General features: G+C 34.7%; 1 protein-coding gene and 1 long non-coding RNA gene across 2 annotated transcripts; one reads left to right on the top strand and one right to left on the bottom strand.

The window, feature by feature from the left end:
• The first annotated feature begins 1594 nt into the window (after window positions 1–1594).
• LOC117237634 (guanine nucleotide-binding protein G(o) subunit alpha) lies at window positions 1595–19571 on the top strand. The gene is made up of 8 exons (XM_033501794.1): window positions 1595–2009; window positions 7302–7344; window positions 8148–8289; window positions 10363–10523; window positions 15155–15283; window positions 16743–16872; window positions 17816–17969; window positions 19209–19571. The coding sequence occupies exons 1-8, from the start codon at window positions 1892–1894 to the stop codon at window positions 19394–19396; spliced, it is 1065 nt and encodes a 354-aa protein (XP_033357685.1). The 5' UTR covers window positions 1595–1891; the 3' UTR covers window positions 19397–19571.
• LOC117237635 lies at window positions 6980–21818 on the bottom strand. The gene is made up of 3 exons (XR_004494040.1): window positions 21731–21818; window positions 10705–10709; window positions 6980–6989 (listed from the first exon to the last, which is right to left on the bottom strand). It is a non-coding gene; the product is annotated as an uncharacterized LOC117237635 (long non-coding RNA).
• Between the last annotated feature and the right edge of the window lie 3123 nt (window positions 21819–24941).

Here is a 24941-nt window from a genome sequence, read left to right as displayed (position 1 = left end):
TCTTTCGTCGAGTTATCATTTCGTCCGAATCGGAACAGCTTAACGGTAACGAGGGTAAAAAGAAACGATCTTAAGGTTACCTAACTCTAGTTGGTTCTATGCGAACTGATAACGTATTAATTAAAAAGAATAGTTATCGTTATTACAACGTGTAATATTTTATATATTATGTGACATTTTCGCGAACATACGAACCTTACTTTCGGTTCACTATGTTTGCAAGCTTATGGCACGAGGTAGGTAAACAGGAAAATGACATACGGTTGTGCAAATTTGTAGCGGATAACTGCATACAAAGCGTTCGCTTCATCTAGAATATATCTCTGAAATATATCTTTGTCGACGATTTTAAAACATTTGTTTCGTCAGATGCTATTACGAATGAAAATTTGACAAAATATTTACAATGCAAAAAGTATGCGGAAGATATTTTGATCGATTCGATCGATTCATACGTAGATAAGTTATATGACAAAATAGGACACACGCGAGGAATAATATGAAACAGTAGCTGTTTACGTATTGGTTTATGCAAATTCAGATTTTTACCATTACGAACAACAACCGATTATAACAAAAATCAAGATCATACAAGATTATAATAAAGGAGATAGAATGCAAATAAATATTCGCATTACTTTATATAATGCGTTATTTCGTATATATTAACATAATTTTGCATACCATTTACATTTTTGCATTTTTGCATCATTTACATTTTGTCTATCGAAATTTTAGCAAATTTTTAGCAAATAGCAAGATATTCGTACGAGCAAAAAATATAAAGCTACAATAATAGAGGGTTATCTGCGCTTTCAATGCTCTTAAAAATACGTGGTATCAAGCGTAACTGTTTTATTAGTGGAGTGTAGAGTCGCGAACCAGAAGCTTCCTCGTTTGATAACAAGAGATACATGGTAGTAAGCCGAAGCAAACAAAATGGGAAAATTAAATGTCCACGAAAACTTGATTCATTCGAGTTTATAATACGATTATAAATATAAGTTTAATCGCAATAGAAGAAAATTTTCTTATTCTTTAAGATAAATCTTACGGTAAACACGGTGTAATCGAACACTGACTATCGTATTATAGTTCAATTTTCCTATTTAGAGAAGAGAAATAAACTGAAGTGAAAAAGAATATATATATAAATAAAACTGCAAATTTCCATTGTTAGAAAGCTAGTGCTCGCGAGAGGATTAAACTGTCTTCTACACAAAAATTGATATTTTCCAAGCTAACAAACTTGTATCACCAGCAAACGCTATTACATCGTACTTTAACTTTTCTCTTTTACAATTTAATATAACACAGAGTACAAAAATATAAATGAAACTTTGAATTCTCGTTGTTACAGAGCTAGATCTCGCGAGAGCGTAACCTCGTCCCAGGGTGGCGGGCTCCGTCAGCAGGAGGCGGCGAGCGTCGCGGAGCATCAGCTAGTGTGGAAGAGGCGAGATAGATAGATAGATAGATAGACAGATAGATAGATAGATAGATAGATAGATAGATAGATAGATAGATAGATAGATAGATAGATAGATAGATAGATAGAGAGAGAGAGAGAGAGAGAGAGAGAAAGAGAGTGAGCAAGTGAGTGAGTGAGAGAGGGAGAGTAAACGTGACGAAGAAGACGAAGACGACGTCGTCGGGGTGTTGGTGTCCGAGGGTGGCGGCGGTGGTGACGCGCAGGAGGTGGTGGCGGCGGCGGAGGGTGGAGGCGACCGTGGAAGAAGCTACGACTCCTGCGACGTGAGTCGCGAGCCGTGCTGGTTGGGCGGTGGTGGTGGTGGTGGTGGCCACGAAGAGGGTAGAGTAACGGTTTCCTAGCCGCCGAGGGAAAGGTAGAGGCTTGGTGGTGGCGTTTGTGAAGGCAACCTGTGGCAAGATGGGCTGCGCCATGTCCGCTGAAGAGCGGGCCGCACTGGCCCGTAGCAAGCAGATCGAGAAGAATCTGAAGGAGGATGGTATCCAGGCTGCTAAGGATATCAAGCTGCTACTGCTTGGTGAGTTTGTTTACATATGTACAGACGGCATTTATATTTTTAGGTAGCAATGATATAGATAGAGGAACTCGAGGTAAGACGATGGATGGTAATGGTCTCGAGTATATGTACATTATACGAGGCGTATTCGGGACGGTTCCCGAATTCTAATCGGCTATTACAGAAAAGCAGAAATTTGTTTCCAAAACCTTAAACTACTACTTAAAAAGTGATAAAAGTTTTCATCATTGTAGATAACGTTTGTCATAACGGGACACCTGTATCTCTATCCTCGCTTCGTATTGTTATTTATTTATTTACCATACCTAGCCCCCCCCCCCCCTTTCAGGTTTGGACGGACTTTCCGATTTGCACTACGTATCGCCGCTTCATAGAGCGGTGTCGCCTAAAGTGACACCCGGCGTCGACGTAACTCGAGCAACTTCACACGTTTTCAGACACAATTTCGTGGGGCAGGAACCGTAAAATTTGTGAAACACGAATGGAAAGTATCAGAGTTGCATCACACCGGTTGAAATTTCCACAGATATGCACCCGTTGGCTACCACCTTAACCGGAGTCCTGGCTGCACGTTCAAGCGCCATCGTTCTCTATGAAGCGCGGGTAGAAAAATCGGTGCCCTGTTAGTCCCAGCAAGGGTAAAAGAAACAGAGGGAAGGGAAATAAATTTCTGCTTTTCTTTAATAGCCAACTGAAACTTACTTTCTGGATACGCCCCGTATCCATACATCGCGAGTAGGTTCGAACATTTTGATATTTAATAAGTACAGTAGAATCCCGATTGGCCGAGTAATTGCAGAAAGACCCGACGATCCAATATTTCGGACAATCGAATGACAAAATTTGTGCTTGTAAAATATCTAAAGTAATCAGAATTAGTATAGGGCTCTGTACATTATAAATAAAGAAAAGTTAAATGCATGTATAAGTAGGGTGTCGAGACTCGATGTTTAAATTAAATTATACCGAGCCTAAATTAATCACGGTATAAATAACGAATATAAATCCACTAAAGAGACAGGTGTTCGTTATGTGATCACCGACTGGCCATTCGTAGCTGTTTAAAGAACACCTTTCTAATTACGTTAAGAACCGTTAAGAAACATAATAAATTTAGTCTTTTTCACGAACTGCGTTTTTCTTAACCGAGCGAGCGTGTGATCAAAAGATGCAAACGTAACTGACAATTGCTACGAAAAGTTATATTTGGCACGTGGTTAGATTCGTTGTAGCATTTATGCGTTAAACGCGTTCAAACAATTGTCCCAATTAATAAAATTGAGCGAATTCGTCTCCGGATTACTTGTTCTGGGCCCGGATTAAACAAAATCTTTGTTAAATGTAATTACGTATTTTTAATGGGGGCAACGTGTCTATTCGAACGTTAAATATACAAGTTTCAAACGCTATAAAATTGAATAGATTTGCCAAAGCTTCTTTAATCTGAACATTTTGTACGATCTTCGTATAATAGCTTAATAATTTTCTTAAATAGTATCCAAGCATATCTTTAAAAACCTTCATCTTCTTAATTTATATTACTAATTTATATTATATTAATACGTCGAATAGGAAACGCTGAACGATATAATTAATCGATTACTTGATCCGCGAGTGTCGCGAGAAATTTCGTTCGATTCGAAGGAATTTCAGCAGAGAGCCCTGCGATTCGAGTATCTCCGTTAATTGGTTGGCTGTTCTCGTAAATTCAGTTTCTGCCCGGCTTTGTCGTTTGTTTTTAACGACTGGTCTGGATAACGTGACTCGAAATTAATGAACCAGATGATAATTGGTGTGCAATTATTATCGCGGACGTGCTCTTGCAAAATGCCTGATTCCGATACAATCGCGTTACTTTCGCGCCAACGAGGAATTCATTTCCTGGAAAATAGGGCTTTTATCTAATTTCTATTTGTTTATTTGTATACTTTTCTCTGCGAAAAGTGACAAATGCTTTGTGAAAATCGGAGAAATCGCCAACGTTAATTTATACTCTACGATCGTTTCGCGTTCGGCGTTATTCATTTACGAAAGAATTAATTCCTTGAAATGTAAGATTTTTATTTATGTCTCTTTCTTCGCAAGAGTTGTTAAAATTAATTGGCTATTCTATAAATTATCTTATTCGCGGTATTATCGATTAGTCGAGATATTAATTGCCTAAGAAATGGAATTTCGTCTATTTTGATAAAAAATGAAAGCGTCAACTTAAACGTAAACCAAGATAGTGAGAAAATAATGATCACGAGAGAGAGAGAGAGAGAGAGAGAGAGAGAGAAATGAGAAGAAAGAAATGAATTTGGGAGAAAAAAGTGCCGGCTTTCCGGTTGTTTCACGCGTGTTATTAATCGACAGACAGAAATTAAACTCGCGTTCGAATCAGCGAATGATATATGTACACGGAGTAGAGAGACTGGGAGTAGAGAGAGCGACCGTGTGCGTTTCCTGCAGCATAAATGGGATGAAAATACTCGTGGAAGACGCAAGCAAAAGGAATGACGTCATTGGTAACACCAATAAACAGGACCCAGATTTCCCTCGGATAATCTCGTGTTTGAATACCAAGCAGAAAATCAGGAATTCTTTGTTTCTGCCTCGATCGATCGAATTGTGAGAATTTTCGTAAATCGATCCTCACCCGATGCTTCAACATCTGCGCGTTAACTCGCGTTAACTCGTTTGGTTACTTCGATTACTTCGATTATTGGTTATTACTATAAAATACTTTTATTACATTTACATTTTATATTTGCTACATAAATATAGCTATTGCAACTAAAAGGAATATTACTATTAGATATCGATACATCTACAACACGAAGTAACGAAGATTGGCCATTTAGTTAAGTTAAATAAGTTGTGTTTAGCGTTTGAATGAAATTTATATCGAAATTAAGAAATTAAGAAATAATAAAAAACTCTATATAGGAAATATGGATTATCAGGAATTTCGAAAATAACGGAGTAACGAGTATAACATTTACTATAAAAAGTAGCTTGATGGAGCAGGTTTAATAAATCTGTTATATCTCCAAGCTCTTTATCGCTCAAATGTCGTATTAAAAAGAAGAATGAAATGAAAATGACGATTAAAATCGTGATCGCAAAGACTCGATCGGATCTAGAAATAAGTCAATTGCCGAATTAACTACCTAGCTTTTAGCGATGTAAAATTAGATTTGTATAGACCGATTCTCTGTATTTTTAGCGTATTGTATTCCAAAATCTTTCTTCGTACATTTGAACGAGACTGGTATAATACTTAAATCTGAGAAGTTGTTCAATTATCTACTTTGATTCTTATCGCAAAAAATTATTGCCACTAAAAATCTTTCAACGTTCCTCTTCTATAACGAAATTCTTTTCCATTTTAACAGAAGCTTGTAATTAAATTTTCAAAAATACAAATTTGCCTGAAAGTCCATAGTCTAATTGTGGCTTTTATATATATACGTGTGCATATGTGTGTGTGCATATATTCAGAAAAATATAACTCACGTATTTAGAAACATTTGGAACATCGCTAAAGTGAAAAAAGAGAAGCGTTATCGGAGAATAAGGATACGTGCAGATAATTTTCGTAGTATTACGAATTGTAAATTGGAAAATAAGTTTTCAGTTTGTTAAATACGTGTCTCTATCGTCGTGAGGAATACGAACGACAGTACGTACGATCATTGTTTCCAATGACTGTAGCACACGAACGATAATTTATTGGCGTTCGTATTACACTGTGCGTCGATCACGGTGTTGCCTAGAATCGTAAAATTCGTATCGTTCGTGATAACATACGTAACAACAAATAGAGTGAAAGCAAAACGAGGATATCGGTAATATTAACCGGAATAGCGATAAAAGCGATAGGGTATAAATAATGGCGCCGTTTACGATAATTGCGTTTTCTCAATTTATTAAGTATCGCTCAGGATGCGCGCGCGCGCGAGCGTGTGTGTGTGTGTATGATATGTATCCGAATAATTTCACCTAAATTTTCTTTTACAAGTTATTCTTTTCTCATACAACTTTCATCTCTCGTTTCTTAGCTTTCTCGCTGCTTTATCAAGTCACCCTCGTAAAAGATGCTAACCGTTCGAAGGCTTAACGAATGTGAGAGTTCTCGTGTGAGAATAAAACCATTTGAGTAAACGATCGTTTAATTAGTTTGAGTAGTACATACGCGTTATGACAAGTGTGACACAGTGATAGTTTCGAGTATAACCGGGCTTGAGTGAATCAGCTTGATGAGTTCGTGGCATCAATTTGATGACGCAATTGGTTTTATCGTCAAAAGTACGATTTTTAGGGATTCTTTTTTCATATAATAGTTGGAAATTTTGATTAAAAAGCAGAAATTCCTCCTCTAATTTGGTATCGTTACGTTATCGATATAACGTAGTGGATCAAACAATTCTCTAGTTGGATTCCACTTTTTTCTTTTTTGGAAATCATATTTATAGAAACGTGAATTTGCATAAATACCTGTATCCTAATTCTGAGAACAGAACAAGAATTCGAAAGTTGATAAATTCACGATAGTTAAGCTTCGACATCCCGAAGATGTCGTCAGAGTCGTTTACGATGTTGAGACATGTCGTTTCGCTGTGTGCCAGATTCGAGCAAAGTAGAATCCGACCGGTTCCAGACGATCGACAGAAGTAGCGTACGTAGTAGACTGAACGGGTTCCAGATGAAAGAGCTTTTTAAAAGAGGGGGAGAGACTCGCCACCCATAAGCAGGAAAACAAGTTCCGCTGCCACAGTGTGCCACGTCATTTCCGGGCCGCAGCTTCCGCCCGTGCGCACTTCTTTCCCTGTACATAAATATTATGACACTTGTGGGCAAAATGAGATAAGCCTGAAAATTTAATAGGAAATTATGGCCAATTCTTTAAACCTTATCCTACCATCTCATTTTGAGATATCGGGCTACTCGTTTTTCCTACAAATCGTGTTCTTTGATTTTTTATTTTTTCAACAGTTTCTTTTTCATTTTCGTCTCCACAGTTTTACAGTATTACACAGGGATAGATAAATCGACTCTTATGTTGCCTCGGTAGAAATTTCGGTTTCGTTGTTTCTTATTATTATTTCCAATCGAACGAAACTGACAACTTTCATCGACAAAGATCTACTAATATAATAAATAAAGATTAAACGAATGAAATGAAATGAAACGACCTATGAATCATCTACTATCCAGTGACGTTAGCCAATTATATTTTTCTGCGTTTCTTACCGATTCTACGTTATTCATTATACGTTTCGTGCTTACGTTATTCTTTTCAATTTTCAGGTGCCGGAGAATCTGGGAAAAGTACCATCGTCAAACAAATGAAGTAAGCAGCTAACAAATTTTTTAATGCAAATGTTTATGCAAACTCGTATCTTTACGAACGAAATTAAAAAAACTGCAATCTAAATGGAGATTTAAAATTTCGTTTACGCGTAAAACTTGACGATCATTGGTTCGTTTGGGTCCCTCCGTCGTACTTTAATTACAAAATCACATGTAAATCGAGTTGCGTTAACTTTTTGTACACGCATACTTGTACATACACATACATACAAAATATGTGTGTAAATTATTATATCGAATCTTCTGCAGAATAAAAAGAGTTTCATTAACGCTATAACAAATCGGTTGTTCACCTCGAAAAATCCGTCATTTCAGCGTTGAAAGACCAGCGACTGGTAGAACGTGTTTGAAATCTTGTTTTGCAGTCAATGGACCCATTCATGGTGTCCCATGAACAAAGGCATGCGTGTTCAACTGCGGAGAACGTTTCTGGATTACTAATTTACCGGCGACTTACTAATACAAAAATGCCTAAAAGTGTTCAAGGAGAAATAATTATTATGAAATTCTAACGTAGGAATGAAGTTAGCTTCGACTTTCAACTACCTTTACTAAGTAGAGTTTACTAAAATGAACTAAAATGAACAACGTTTCGATATAACAGTTTCAGTAGAGAAATCTAAAAATAAATAATACGTAGAATACAACTTGATAATAATTTTTTCTCTAAACTATCTATATTATCGTAGAAATCCGAATAAAATTAATTGCCTGTCACCATGAATATATGGATGACTTATGCCGAATTGGCCTTAACAAGATGTCCGTCATTTATTTTCCCAGAATTATCCATGAAAGCGGATTTACACCGGAAGACTTCAAGCAGTACAGGCCCGTGGTATACAGCAACACGATACAATCTCTAGTCGCTATTCTCAGAGCGATGCCGAATTTGGACATCAACTTTTCGACCAATGAACGGGAGGTAAGTTGAACCGATACTTACGGTGATCGGGTTCTCTTTATCTCTCTGCTGTATTCTCTGGATCGTTCTCGACCGAATAGTACTCTTAGACAATTTCTTAAGCGTCAGCTAACTATAAAGCAATGGTTACCGACACCCGTCATTGTCAAGATTTTTTTTTTCCAACATTAAAACACCTTGTTTTCGTTGAAATGAAAACAAGATCGAAAGATTCTAGAAGCAGGGCCGAAGCAGCACACAACTCGCAGACTCGTGTCTCCAGCAAATACTCTTTCGAAAGGAGACATGAAAAATTGAGTTAAGGCGATCGGTTCGTTAGACGAGTGACATAATTGGGAAGAGGAAGATTTGCAGTATATATGTACATATATAGACATATATATATACAGGATTAAATAAAAACCGAATCAAGGATTAATGGATAAGCTTCGTAATTTCTTCTGAAATAGAAGTAGATAAGAAAAGGCAAAAATCTGCAAAGTTACGAAATAGACGGAGTTCCGTTAGGAAAAGCGAAAGGCGGAAGTAGGCGGCGGAAGCGGTAGAAATTAAAGGGTAAAGGTTAGCGGTCTGCCGGGAAGTCAAAAATTATCGATAGCCCGAGCACTTAAACGATCGATGCGCATCTCGAGCCTGGTTCTGAAGCACCCTCCTCGGCATATTTACCGATCGTGCAGCATCGCGGCTGCGTCGTTTACCTTAGAGCCAATAAACGAGCCCCTGCCTCGAAAACAACGAGCACGGCATGGGTTGCCTCGAGTGCCGATTGATCCGGCTCCTCGAACCCAGTGTTTCTCAATCTGATCTCTCTTCGGTAGGCTTCCCCTTTTTTTGTTTATTAATAATATTTTTCTTATTAGGCAATATGAGCTGATTGTTCCCTCCCTTCGCGCCCCGCCCGCCGCCCAATACCATTTCGTACCATTTTTATACTTTCGCTTTATACTTAAGCTTTATGCAAGCTTTTGTAGTATTTCTGGTAAATTTCTTGGAACGGCTTTGGTCAGATTCGTTCCGTAGTTATCACGATGCGCTTCAAGTATCATTGCGAACCAGTGTTTTCTTCCAGTGGTTTTAATAAATCAAAATGCTTTTCTCTCGTTAGATATGAACATGCTGCCGAAGCTCTCCTCGTACTCGTTAAATATTGCTAAAGTTTGATCACGTGTGACGATACAGACTCTTTTCTTTTCTTTTTACACGTCAAACCAAATCATTTCTTTCAAATTTATTCTATTACGATCTCTTCCACCCTCTCCGCTTTTCTATCTATTAAATTACATTGTCGAAACTCGTATCAACGGTAACACCTTCTCTCTTATAATCTTTTATAATCTCTGGTATAATCGTTATTTCGAAAAGTTCTTTTTATATAATACGAAGCACGAACGTATATAATAGGTATTTCTCGTTAGATGAGAAATATATAGACAACGTTATAATTAAATAATACACTTCAGGTATAAAGAAAGGAAGAAAGAAAGGGAACAAAACACAATAGAGAAACGTATGTTTCGCGGTTCTAAAATCGTTGAAGGGAAGAGCATAATAAATACTGGCACACGTATAACGAGATTTATGTACGTCGTATACACCTCCACTTGCTCGTCTTGCTACATCTTAAGTGTTTAAGTAGTGTTCACTTGTTGAAGCATTTGGCAAGGGCACATTCGAAAAGAGCCTAGAGTGCACATCCACTTCACCATTTTAACCTAATTTGGATAGTACTTGCGCTTTTTAATTAAGTCGTATAAGATCGGCAAATTTTTATTCCGTATTTTCTTTCCCTTTTTCTTTTCCATATGAGTAAATCGACCAACTTCTTCGTACATGTTTCTGGCACAAATTCAACTGATTTTAATTCCTTTGATAATTTCTTTGATAATTTCTTTGATAGATCGAAATTAATCCACGCGATCTTTGTAGCGTTAACAAGCAAACATCGGTTAAACAAAAGAAAAATACAAAATATTGTTTTAATATTGGAAAAATATGCTGTTATCGATGTTTATTTTACAATAACCGCTATATATGTATTCTGTAAATCGAGTTAACTTGAAAATTGCTTATCAGCCGGACGCGAAAATGGTGTTCGACGTGATCCAAAGAATGGAGGACACGGAACCATTCAGCGAGGAGCTTTTGGCTGCGATGAATAGACTTTGGGCCGACAGCGGGGTCCAGGAATGCTTTGGCAGGAGCAACGAGTATCAACTCAACGACTCGGCGAAATAGTGAGTAAATTTGTCACATCCACTATTTACCAATCTATAACTTTTCTAGATAAAATCTAGAGTTCGCAAAATCTTGGAGAAACAGCCCTAGCTCGAAGGTAATTCATCAGTAACATCAGTAATGTTTCATTGAACTTTCAAAGAAATCGATCCGTCATCCTCGTCTCTAAGATCTCAATACCGTTTCTACTGACAAAAAAAAAAAAAAAGTTCAATTATTAGATAGAAGAAGACGAAAGATGAAATTATAAAATTGATAATAGTAGAAAAAACATAGAATAAGAAGAAGAGGAAGCAAAATATTAATTCCGAAAAAATTCACAAGCGTTGACACGTTTCTGAATCTTACGTTATTATATTTCTATATATTCGATTTTCTATAGTTTCTTGACTCGACCATCGACACGGTTTTATTATAGGGAGAATATTTACAAATAAACATAACCCAGGGAGAATCTGCCAAAGTCCTTGGTACCTCTAACGCCTAATTTGGAGTAGATCCAAATCTAATAGAAACTGAAGCTTTCACGGCTCCATTCATATTCAACAGCGAGACCTGCCAGCCACTAAGAAATTAATTACTGTTTGGCCGGAGATCAGTAATTTAACGTCATTTGTAATTCTATCGTTTCAGTATACATTACACTCGTACTATTTATTCAGGAAACGATAACTTCTAATTCGAAGAAAACCAATAATTAACCGTAAAGAATATTAAAATCGAGAAATTGGAAAACGCAGAGAATGAAACATTTCCAATCAATTTACACTATTACAAATTTAATGTTTTAGTTCGTAAAATCGAAATTCAAAAAGATTTAAATTCGTCCTTTGAAATACTCTCTCTGCGTTCTAGAAAAAACGTGTCAAAATAGAATACCTTGCTTTATTTTGCTATTTTCTTATACGAATATTTGCACGATTATCAGTTTTCGTAGAAAATAATTCTCAAAATTTTCAAAAAGATTTGTATTTTTCCGCCTATATTAAACATAAAACCCAAATATCCTGTATTATGCAGATTTATTTTCAAACTTAAGTAAATTTACCAAACCTGTGTGCATAATAATATTTTAATTCTAAAAGCTGATGTGACACGTCACAAAAAAATATTATATCCAGTTGAATATTGAACTGCCAGCACATAGAATACGCAAGCACAATGGCAATGATTCCGTGATGAAGACAATAGATGGCGATTAGGTTACATCTAATCCATCTAGAAAGCATGACACATCCTCGGAGATAGTAATCTTGATGGTAGTAACATTATCCGTCGCAAAATACGTGTCTCTATGCATTTAAAATATTGTCTTTTTATCAACAAATTGGTAAAAACTTGTGATTAATGTATAACTAATTCAGTTTATGTTAGTTAGTTATTAGTTAATTATTAAAGTCGGCGCGTAAGTAATGATAGAAATTATTCATTAGATTTTCGCGATTGAACGAGGTAGGTACTATGACGTCATATGGCAAATTGTTTAATGACCAGTCTCTGTTAGCAACCTGTTGTGTCCTGATTATAGTGTGCGTAGCAACAAGCATCGAACAGAAGGGTCACGATTTATTGCATTACTCCTCTGCGGATATTTTCGTATGTTTTCTAATGCATATAGACATAAAAGTACTATTTTCCTCTGTTAGTTATCAACATTCATTAGAAATATTAAATTACGTTACATAAAAATGAAAAGATAAAAATTGTTTTAAATAAAATAAATAAAATAACAAATAAGAGAGATTATAACGTTTTCTAAGGTTAGAAGAAAATTATTATCTGATAATTTGACGTGTTAATCTCAGTTTGAAATTTGAATTTAGATTTTACAAGATACGAAGTAGATAGATTCAGACATAACTACAACTACATATCGGGTGGGACTAAATTTACTATTTACTTGACTTATAACTTAAAACGAAATAATTGCTTGGAAAAAACAGTAAAGCATGTAAAATGAAATTTTTTAATATCTTCTCTTTTCTTTTTTTATTATAAAAAAAAAAAAGCTTAAAATCCTCTTGGAATATTTTTATTATTTATATTGCGCCATTTTTCATAAATAAGGTTCTGTGAACAGTACATCATAAGATCCTCGATATTGAAAATATAAAAATTTTCTAAATTCGCACTATCAATACATTAACAAAACTACGTGCCCCTAAATATAGAGAGAAAAAGTCTATACAAACAAATCTGCATAGTTTACAATATCCCAAATCATATTCTCTCAGGAAAGTAAATTTTTCCAAAACAAATTGTCAATACCCTGGTACGCGTAATCTTTCTTTTGAATCTCCAGAAATGTCCCTATATGTAACATTAATTTCAATCCAGACGATTGTACTCGAATCGAAGAGAGAGAAAGAGAGAGAGAGAGAGAGAGAAATAAAACTCCAAATTGCTCCAAAAGTCCGAACGTTCTGAAACGTAAGTAGATCTAACCTAAAAGCTTAATTCAAGTTTTACCTATCGTAAACCACCGGTGGACACAGCACTCGAGACGAACCTAATTTCGCCAGGCAATGTAGGCAATAAAAAATAGAAAAAAAAATAGTGCAACTGGAGGGATCCGAGCATTCTCTTTCGTCTTTTTTCCCCTTTTTCTTTCTCTCTTATTTAGGTTCAGCGGCGTATTGATCGTCAATGACGTCACGCCACGCCCGTGTCACGTGGCCTAAAATGGCCGCCGACACCATCCCCACCACTCTTTCTTTTCTGCCTTACTATGTTCCTTCGTTTTCACCCCCCAACCCCAGTTGTTTCTCTTTTCATTCTAATACCGCTGCTTCTCTTTCTGTTCTCTGTACGATCTGAGAGAGAGAGAGAGAGAGAGAGAGAGAGAGAGAGTAAAAGAGAGACACAAGGAAATATGTGTGTATAACGATACGCAAGAATGTTGAAGCACAACGGGGTGGAACGTACAACAATAGGGACAAAACATCACTCGTTGTTGGGAAATTCGTAATAATTGGACACTTAATAATTAGCAAGCAAGACGAGGAAAAAATGGGGTTAGGATAAAGCGAGAAAATCGGGTGCAAGGACACGAAAATTCTGATAGGTCTCCCGGGAGGGAGATTTCATGAAACTGCCAACTTTTTTATTTTGTTCTTGTTAATCTACCAGTACCCTGTTTTGGGAGAACATTTTTTTTAGAGTTTTATTATATTTTAGAATTTTCCTTAACAATAATGATTATCAAGCATAAAGTCTTGTCGTACGACTGCTTTTAACAATAATAATTAAATTAAAAAACGAATGTTATAAAGTAATCGTTATACTTTTTATTGTTTGTATCATATGTTTTGAAGCGATTGTTTTATATCTCTTGACATTTTTGACTTTTCTATACATATATCGTTCGATATAAAGATTTCAATATAAGTATGAGAGCGCTAAATGTATTCGATCACCCCATATATTTTAACTACTATACCTTATGCCTTATGGTTGTAAACGCTAGTAACCGAAACGCGGGTGATCTACGATGTTTTCGAAAAGCAACTGGTGATAAAGTCACGTTACAACTCACGTATACAGGATGCCTGCAAGTGTAAATATGAGATTTCTTAGAAATGTAAGCTGTTTCTTTCTCGGTTATTGGTTATCAGCGTTTCGAGTTATTGACAACGAAAGACGATCCACGCGTGTAAATCTAACCTCAACTAGCGCATTGCATACATATTGTACATACTTACTTACTTACTTACGATGGTTGCGATTGCGGATCTATTGTGATTATTATTACCATATATCGGATATCTTATAGATAACGATGGACTCTAATGCTGTATAATTGCCTTTTATTCTTTATATTATTCTATCATTATTATATACTACAGATATATACAGATATATTTGTCAACTTAATTATTACTCGACATTCAAATATATTAAATATTTTGTGATAAAACATTTAACATTTCAAATATTAGATATTAATATCCATTTGTGATATCATTATTAATATACTTTCAATATTCTTAATCTACTGACACTAAATATCCACATTTTATAGTAATTAATCGACACGGTAACATAAGCAGAACAAAATGACAAGGAATTATCGAACAACGCATGGTAACGTTTTGCTATTTTATATTAATAGCGTGCCATTTTTTCTGGACACCCGATATCGATCAGCCTGGCCGATATCTGTACGCGCGAGCCACGAAAACCAATATAAAAACCATGCAGCGCGATAAGATGAAAGTGCTTGTGCCTGGCTACAAGTGCATCCAACTTTGGCAATGAATGCTAAATCACAAGAAGTGGGAAAATCGATCGAACACGATCTCGGTTACGACCTGAATTTAGAACGAGGGGAATGTCATCTAGAAGTCTCTGGAAACACTTTACACCAGTGTGTGAAAGTGTCATTTAAAGTAGATTATATAAATATCTTAAATCTTTTAGGAATGAAAAGTTAACCAAAAATATAGTAAGAAAAAATGATAAAATACTTTTTCAGAATAATTTCCAACACTTTTTCTTATTTCCTTTTATTTCTCTTTAAATATGCGTATACAATTAAGAAAATGGTTCTCTAGATCGTTTAATCTGTGATATTTTGAAGAATTCTCTAAAAATATAACTAACGGTCCTGCGTTTTGCCTTGAAATTCCAGTTTCCTGGATGATCTAGACCGATTAGGGGCCAGGGATTATCAGCCTACGGAGCAAGATATTTTAAGGACCCGTGTTAAAACAACGGGAATAGTCGAAGTCCACTTTTCTTTCAAGAATCTTAATTTCAAGTAAGTACCCGGGTCAGATGTTTATTCGCGTAAAATGCACAAAAAACGATTCCGATAATACACGTTAAACATAATAAATGTTAAACATAAAATTTGCATACGTAAGAAATATTACTAACCATAGCATTATCCATATTATTGATCTTTTGCGAAACTTGATGAACTTATCGTCTATTTTTAAAGGACACATATCTTTGGACCCGACAGGTTATTCTCCTTTTCAACTATGTCATATTAAAGTGCTCTCTTATCGCCACCAGATGGCATTGAAATCATACAATGGAGGAAAATGAACTTTTAGATAGAGTATCGTAAAGAATAGTTAATTTAACAGAAGGATATACTTGATACAATTATCTAATACGAAAATGAATACAATACAAAGAAACAAGGACAAGAAAGTAAAAGACTGACTCGTTTTGATCAAATCCTTACGACCAAAGGTGGATACAGGTGTAACTTTATCAACACCACTGATATGAAAGAAATGTTATCTTTTTGGAGATTTTAGAGTGTACCGACAACAGACAGGAGATTGTTTTCTATTCCGCGATCGAATGATTATTCCTATCTTGTATGCGCATAATAATGTATACAATTTTGTTTGTTCTTATTAACGCAATGTAATACATGATGTACACAAATTTTAGATACGAAATATCTACATATTTACTAGTAATTTAATCCTTTTAATCGTACATTAATTATAAATAGCGGTACACTGTAGTAATATAATTTTTAGATAAAAATATTTGGAGATTCTGGCATGGTAACAACATTAAAAATCAAGGAACATATTGCCACGGGGAATATTGTTAACATTGATCTCAGTGGTTAAAAAAAGAAATTGAGTAAAGAGGCAGGAGAGGGGTAGGCCAAAGGGAGAGAGCAATGACTTATGAATGATTGAGCATGAATCATTGGGATGACAATTTAAGAAACTGAGCACATGCATTCCTTCTTTCAATTAATGTCACTTTAAGAAATGTTTCTTTGTAGATATATTTCACACTTATTTATATCTATTTACATAGGTGTATAATTTACATTTGCATTTAGCTTTCTTAATAGTATACTAACATTATTTATATATAATTATGTATTTATATAGAGATATAATTTACATTTACACAAATATTATATAATTAAAACTGACAATTTATTTTGTGCTTCACAATTAGAACACTGAAAATTTGTATTATCGTGTTATTTTTCCATTGTCTTTAAACACAATTGTGTGTGCGTGTGCGTACGTGCATTGATTATTCTCTTTTTAATCAAATTTAAGAGAACTACATTTAGATAAATGTAATATTGTTTTTCAATGTTATTTTCTATAAAAATGTAATAGGAGGATAGAAATATCAATAAAATCAGATTGACATATTTCAATTTGTTAATTAATTATCCAATGAATTTCTGAACCCTTGTTCATCGATATACCATTGCTTCTTTACAGATTGTTCGACGTGGGCGGCCAAAGAAGCGAACGTAAGAAATGGATCCATTGCTTCGAGGATGTTACCGCGATCATATTTTGCGTTGCGATGTCCGAGTACGATCAAGTCCTGCACGAAGACGAAACGACGGTAAGTATTCGCACTTTTTTTAACTAGTTTAATTATATATTAATGTGATACGAGATCATAGCGTATACACAAAAGGACAGGTGATATTTCACGGTGCGACGGTGAAATTCGTAACAATAGAGTAATTGAAGAAGCCAAGGGAAACTAAACTACACTGATCTCCACTTACCATATCAAGAGTTTTGGAACTTTATAAGTGAACGAGGGAATTCTAAAACACATACAAGTATAACATATCCACGATATATTGTAATGTTTTATTTTCTTCTTTTCGCTAAGAAATTACTAAAGAACGATTAATATTCGTATATTTTTCATTTTTCCTCATGCTAGGTATACTTTGTATTTTCTTAATAATAACGGTAAGAAAAATTTACTTTATACTTGCACTGCATTGCAGTGAATTAGCCTGCATCAAAACTCTCGAGTTCACGCAATGAAACTTGTGAGTTACGGGTCCATTTGGCGTCAAATCATTCCCGAAAACTTTCTCACACTTTGTTATGTCTTTGTTATGTATTTCACCAACTGTTATGCTTTATTTGATATTTTTCTTGAAGCTGTTGAAGAATAAAGTACTTCTTACGGTGAAATATATTTAACACTTAATAATTGACAGAATCGTGTGTGTATATATATATATATATATATGCACACGCTACTTATGGAGATGCATATGGTGAATCCTACGTGGGAAGAAAACGTGATAAACTGCAATTGTTGGAAATTAACGAGTTCTCGTGGAACGACCCCATTGATTAACCCCTCATTCTTCAATCCACTCGAATGATTTGCTATTTACATTATTTTACAAATTTCTTTCTATACCTCTATTTTTCATGCGTACATGATATTGTGTACATTTAAGATCATGTTACATTATAGTTATATATCTTTGGTCATTAATTATTATTAATGTTTGCATGTTAATTATCTGTTATAGAATCGAATGCAAGAAAGCTTGAAACTGTTCGACTCAATTTGCAATAACAAATGGTTTACTGACACCTCGATTATTCTCTTCTTGAACAAAAAGGATCTTTTCGAGGAGAAAATTCGCAAGTCTCCGCTCACCATTTGCTTCCCCGAATATGCCGGTAAGAAAATATTTTTCACATTTATATCCATAGAATTTTGTGAACGAAAAATTAAAGATTAATCTATTTCCATGTCGAATGCACGCTTTCACCATCAGTATTAAACTTTTTTTTTTATTTATTGCGAAAATTACAGTTGGAAGATTTTATATTGTTCTTGTTAAGCTTTATTGATCTAGTGAATAATTTATAGAGCGCCCAGTACGTATTGCATTTCAGTAAAAAGAAATTCGTATAATTTCGAAAATTATAGCGTAATCTATTAGTGAAGATCATATGTTACATGTGGTGTAAAAATAAATGCGGCAAGTTCTCATTGTTATAAAAAGTCCGTAGTCTGTTGCTGCCCTTGGAATTCCTTCACGCCCCACAAGAGAGCTACATCCTCTTGTTTGAGGTACACTGATCTAAATACGTATCGTTCATCGTATGTCATCCGTCTTCCGAATTTTCGCTACGAGTGTGAACATTATTTTTAGGTAATAGAAGCTGAAATTGTAAAATAAATTAAATAATTTCAATTTTGATTCTCTTCTTCGCTTTCCTTTCTTCTTTTTTCATTTTTACGTAATCGCGAAGGTTGAAATATGTAAGAAATAACATAAAAGTGATCTTTCAAAGAACATTCAAAGACAAAAAGTTACAATTTTAAACGCTATCCATTCAAATATTATCGGTTTCTTTTCTTATTTATAAAAACAAAACGTTCATTAGACAGAAAAGATTCTTCCAAATCTTCCAAATTCAAAGCAAACCAATTCAAATTGAAAATATTCATTTACCGCCCCCCCCCCCTCCCCCACCTCCAATTTGTCTCACTGAAGAAACAAAAAATTTATATTGCAGCACATTCCTTAACCTCTCCCGTCCGAAGAAAGCAAATCTAAAACAGAACTTCCTGCCAGATGTTACCAACCTCGTTCGTAAGGGTTAAACTTTCAATTTTTTAAAGAAATTCCTGAAACAACCACTAAGAAAACAAACGTAATCCAAAACAACCAAATGTAATCTCTTCCCGTTTTTTTTTTCTCTTCTCTAATTTTTTCTCTAATTTTTTATGTTTTGATCGAATAAAGGGCGTATAACAAAATTTAGGAAAATTTGTCGCATAAAATTAAGAAATCACGCATGCCAAGAATGATTGTTTCTTATTTCCTGAAACTTAAAAAGCTTTGTAACGATAGGGAAATAGAATAGTAGTTAAATGAATAATAAGGAAACGTGTCTGTCTGACCGCAGGGGCGCAAGAGTACGGTGAAGCAGCCGCGTACATCCAGGCGCAATTCGAGGCGAGAAACAAGTCAACCACTAAGGAGATCTACTGCCACATGACTTGCGCTACTGATACCGACAACATTCAATTCGTGTTCGACGCAGTCACAGACGTCATTATCGCCAATAATCTCCGTGGCTGCGGTCTCTATTAGGATAAATATTGCCGTCGTGGAGCCGATCGACCGACACACACTCACACTCACATGCATAAACACGACAGACATGTATTGCGAGAACGGGGGAGCGCGTGAGAATGAGAGACTGCGAGATTGTCAGGTTGCCGAGAGAAAGATCGCGTGACAGAGGGGGAGAGAACGGCTGAAAGAACGGGAACGAGAAAAAGAGATACACCTATGTACCACCGCTACTACTACCGACCACCTGCGGATACCTTCTCGACTTTTTTTATCAGACACCTCTTTGTGCCAGCTCTTTCAACCTTTCTCCTTATCATACGCTATGCATTATGTGCTGCTAAAGTGCTGCTATGTAAGTAGGTTCACTTGTACAATTCCTGAATCCTCTCGCATAATAATTTAGTAATTACTATATTATTAGCGAACCGAGAATTCATCAGTTATAGGGTTCTCTTCTATCATTTTTCATTGAACGGAATGATCAAATAACTTATGATTTGCAAAATCTTATATATTTCATCAACAAATTTCTTACCATTGTGGAAGGATAATCTGTAACTTTTGAATTGTAAAGTTTCACCAATAGTATTAGTTCAATTGTCCATGGTGATTGAATTAAGACCACGTGAAATTTTCAACGGTTCTCATCGTTACCGAGAAGTGTTAGCGAAATCTTTTATGGGAAAGTTAAAGGCAAATGAAGGACGTCATTCTAATTCAATGAACAGGGATTGTAGAAGTTAGGAACTTCTCCCTGAGAAAGATTTCTCAGATTACTGACTGATATTATAAAAATAATATCTGTTGTGGAGTGTTGTTAGTAAATCGCTTCTTCCAATTGTCTTTTGAGGCGAGCAGAGAATCGTGTAGGGACTTTTAATATCAGCAGCATCAAGAATGTTTCTCTACTAGAGAAATTCATCTTATGATTTGAATTTTATGTCTGGAAGAGAATAGAGAATAGAATAGCTTTCGGCTAATCAATCCTTCGAGCTAAATACATCTGGATTGAAATTGCAATTATTTACTATTCTGCTTTTAAGTACTGAATCCAATCTTAAAATGAATTTCTCGATAAAGAAACGTTCTTTTCTACATCATAATCAGATTTGATTGCTGTATTAATTGCAACAGAGGACTTAACATTGCCTTTACTCATTGGTCATTTTGTATTTTAAACCGATTGTGACTGAGTCGGTCTATTAACGTTGGACAATCTATTACCAACCAATACCGAATACTGTGATCGATCTTTTTGTTAACTGTCAGAACTGGTGAATTTGTCATATATAAAAATCTATTTGTGCGTCGATATTTGAAACTAAAAAATTATATACAAATGAGTGAATTTCATATTTTAAACTTTATTAAGGTTCAAAAGCTTGTATAATATTACTTGTTTACTTAAAAAAAATTATGTGGGTCAAAGGGTCAATAGTTAAGTCCTTCGTAATCAAAAATATGGAATTAAGGGATATGTTGAAAGAGGGCGCACAATGATCAATCCAGATTTTTCATACATTTCGCGGTAAATCGCACAAAGACCAATCACGAAGCACACTCGAATCTCGAGATCCTTCATCTGATTTTATTGTAAATTAGGGAAAGAAGAATATAGTTATCTGTTCAGGTAGAAAATTAAACTGAACAACAATTTTTTAACATAGCAAATAATCCTAGTTAATAGTTTAACTTGAAAATTTTTTTGGTAAAAGAAATAATTTCTTTAAAAATTGTTCATTTGACAAACACTTTAATTTTCTACCTGGGAAGAAACGATTTATAAGCTAATAATACAATTTTCCTTTTTCACGAGTAGTATAATAATATTCAACTATTTTAACTTTAGTTGAATAAGCATGTTACGTTCATCGCCGATCGCACAAGTCGCGCACAAGTCGCGCACAAGAAACCGACGAAAAAAGTATATTTTTCTCTCATACAAAATATTTTCTATTTTCCGTGCAAATCTACAATTCCTACATCTGTCGGATACGTATAATATTATACTATTCGGTTTTCGGTCAGTTCCTTTCGGTTAGAAAACTAAATAAAAAATGCGTTAAAATTGTGTAAAAAGCATATAAACGCCGTTGATCGAAACAAGCGAGATTTAAGCGACACCATAAAAACTCGATAGATAAGGTCAGAATAGTGCAAGATTGTCAAAGCATGCAAAAAAAAAAAGACGTGAACATCTTGATGCGTAGATATTTAATTAAAATTCGAATTCCGATTCGTCAAACATTTTTTGGCAACGATTCGAGCAAGATTCGTAACGCTATGGACAAATGGCGCACCGTGCATGAGAAAGAATTCTTCACTGTTTTTCCCTTAAATTGAATCAACAGTTTCGTTTCGTTCCATTGTCACGCACATTTACGCGACTGTACGCACACGATCGCACAATTACACGCAACGACGCAATCACACACACGTACACACGTTACACGTATATACAGGGTATTCAGAAATAGGTGGCCGAACTGTGGTATAGTGTAGAATACGATACCAAAGTTTGGCCACTTATTTCTGAAACATTCTGCATAGGACATACGTTGAAGTGTTTACATTTGCGAAAAGTGTAAGAGGTTCCACTCAACGAAGCTAGGATCCTTGAATTTCAGAATTTTCTTCGTACGATTTAGTTACCTTCTTACGCAATTACGTTTTACGTTTCTTGATTAGGTCAGGTGTGTTTAAGGAGCTTTCAATTATTCGATGAAATCTTAATTTCGTATTAAGTGATAGTAGTGTTTTTGGATCGACAGAAGCCGTGTCTTTACACTTCTTTTTTCATCGAAGCAGTCCTTACTGACTTTAAAACGAATATCAGTGCAGACCGAAACATTCCACGTACAGTCAAACGCAGTTCCCCCTTTTCTATTTTTCCTTGGTTCGTATTTAATCATCGCACAATGTACCAATTTTCGTTTTTTTTTCTTTTTTTTTTATAATCTTTCTATTTGAACGACTTTTTATTTTTTTTTTTTTTTTTTGGAAAAGATTTCACTCTCTTTTCCGGAATTGCAATTGCGATTGAAACGAGGAGCTGTGGCAGAATTTTTGGAAATTTTTGTAGGAATCTTTTTACCAAAGATATTTGTTTAAAACTTTTATATAAAAAAATATCATATTCTAAATTTATAATTAATGTTTGTTGGGATTTTTTAAAATTTATTTAAAATAGTTGCAATTGCAATTCATCGCTGTTCAATTGTAATATAAATTAAAATATCGAGAAGTGTTTGACCAAAAAGAACCAAAGAATCGAGTAGAACAATAATTACAAATGTAAAGAAAAAAGAAAGGGAAGAAGGAAGAAAGAAAAAATATTCTCAAAATTAATTTGAATTATGTAGGCCAAGGCCAAGAAGAATTTCACTATTTTTTCTTTCGGCGATTAGTATCAAAAGAAAGAACACCTTTCTTCTACGTTTCGATTTTGATTTTTCCTAATCTTTCTTTTTTTCTCTTTTTGTTTTTATACGTCGATTTTTGCGAATTATTTTTATATCGTTAGTTGGATCTAGAGGATAAAAACAAGATTTAAAAAAAAAAGATAGTATTACTGTCACCGCCGTTGCCATATTACTGTAAAAGTTAATATATAAATTTTAGGGCTATCGATTATAATTAATTAAGTATTCCTATATGTAGTAGCCATAATTATGTATAAATAAGTACGCATATAGAACTTCTAGTCAAATAGAGAACGTACTAGCTCGTACAAAAAGAAAATGTGTAACGATCGGGGAAGTGATTGCTTTGATTTATTTCTTTCGCAGCGAGGATTTTTATTACTCTTAACTATTATTATTAATTTTCAGTTCGTTTCAATATCTGTAATCGATAATAAATTGACAGGAAGATGTAGCTTTTATATTTATACTTACACTATCGGTTAGAATATTTGAGGCGCCAAATTTAAACTAGTGATTAACGATTTGATTGATTTAAAAGAGAAAAGAAAAGTTTAAGTTTCAACCGACAAAGAAGAAGCAACCAGTGAAATGAAAATAAAGGATAACGATAGATTGTAAATCGAGATAATTGTAATACGTAACGGATGTGCAATTTCGAATTTAGAAATTGTAATTCAGTTATTATTATAACCGCCTAGGATAAATGCAATGAATTAAACTGTGTATAGCAGTGATCGCCTTGATATTCTTCATTCTTGTTGGTTTTTCCCCGATCAGGCTCGCCAGTAGCAGTCGAAGCTGCTAGTGAAATTTCCCTATATTTCTCGAGGGTTGCTTCTGAATTTGAAGAAATGGGAAGAGTCACATTCATGAATATTTCTACATTAAAATTTCTGTATTTATCGTTTTCATTTAAATTACTTATATTTTTTTTCACTTATTTCGTTCGTTTATTTCAATTTTCTTTTTATTCGCTTACCAGCGTGAAATTCAGGGATTTTTAAGGAAAAACCACGAAAACCTTTCGATTTTTGCACGACGACATATTTCTCGCCTTCGGACGCTTTTTTATGCCATAAGCTATAAATTGTTATTGTTTTGTAATAAGCACACACTCTCATCCGGCTAATTATTGAACTAATGGCAAGTCGCGATTTTTCAATCTACAACATTTTTACCAGCTCAATCAGTTAACTTAACAGCTACCGATATATCTTCAACAAAAGAAATTTCAAATTTTGAATTTGCATTTGAAAGATAACAAAGGAACAAGAAATTACTAGATTGTGGATCGAGAAATCGTTATCGTTGCTCCTAATTATCGAGAAGCAGCAGTTCGCGGTTTGTAAGTTCCAACGAGAATTAGAAACCGAAAAAAAAAAAAAAAGAAAAAATAGAATAGAATAAAAACCTACAAAAAAATACGAAAGGAGTTTTAGTAAACGGGATAACAACGTACGAATTATAAATTGCCAGACGAATACTAACGAAGTAAAAGAACAATAAAAATCATCGCGAGATAAGAAGAAAACGTTCTTTATAGACGAACTAACCAAGAAAAAGTTAACAAACGAGAATAATATTTCTCACGAGGGCAAAAATAAAACTCTTATTACGAAGAATATCGAGTACGAAACGAGTGATGTGTGGGCGAAAGAGGGAGGAAGGAACAAAAATGGGTCACGAGATGATTAGAAAACGAAGGAGGTAAAAATTTTAGTAGGAGAACGAAGAATGAAAACGGTATCGCGGTATATGTAGAAATAAACGTATTTGGATCGATAAAATATTACTATCGATCTTTCGAAATGCGAAGGATATGCACGCAATATGAAAATAAAGAAAGAAGAGAAAGAAAATAATTGACAACCTTAGTGTGCAACAAAATTAACTGTAATTCAGTATTTGAACGTGTCGTCAGGATTCCTGGGTGGGGGTAGATGGCCACGTGGTGGGGATAGATGGATGAGCGAGACAAGTACGGGAGTAACCAACACTAGTGTTATTATTGTAATTGTAACGATTAATGGTAACGTTCATAATCTTATCGAGTAAACGCTAAATGATAATAAGATGACGTGGATGGAATAAAAACATAAAAATAAAAACAAAAAAATAAATAATGAAACATTGCG

Source organism: Bombus vosnesenskii, unplaced genomic scaffold, assembly GCF_011952255.1.
Source record: "Bombus vosnesenskii isolate JDL3184/JDL3185 unplaced genomic scaffold, Bvos_JDL3184-5_v1.1 scf7180000013395, whole genome shotgun sequence".
Taxonomy (NCBI): Eukaryota; Metazoa; Arthropoda; class Insecta; order Hymenoptera; family Apidae; genus Bombus; species Bombus vosnesenskii.
The sequence above is the reverse complement of the archived record's forward strand: the minus strand, read 5'-3'. Positions and strand labels throughout refer to the sequence as shown.

Excerpts from the sequence above, each read along its gene's own strand:
- LOC117237634 (XM_033501794.1), top strand. The coding sequence starts at position 1,892 with ATGGGCTGCGCCATGTCCGCTGAAGAGCGGGCCGCACTGGCCCGTAGC. Across the intron at positions 8,290-10,362 it reads TTTCGACCAATGAACGGGAG|CCGGACGCGAAAATGGTGTT; the intron begins GTAAGTTGAACC and ends ATTGCTTATCAG. Across the intron at positions 15,284-16,742 it reads TTCAAGAATCTTAATTTCAA|ATTGTTCGACGTGGGCGGCC; the intron begins GTAAGTACCCGG and ends GCTTCTTTACAG.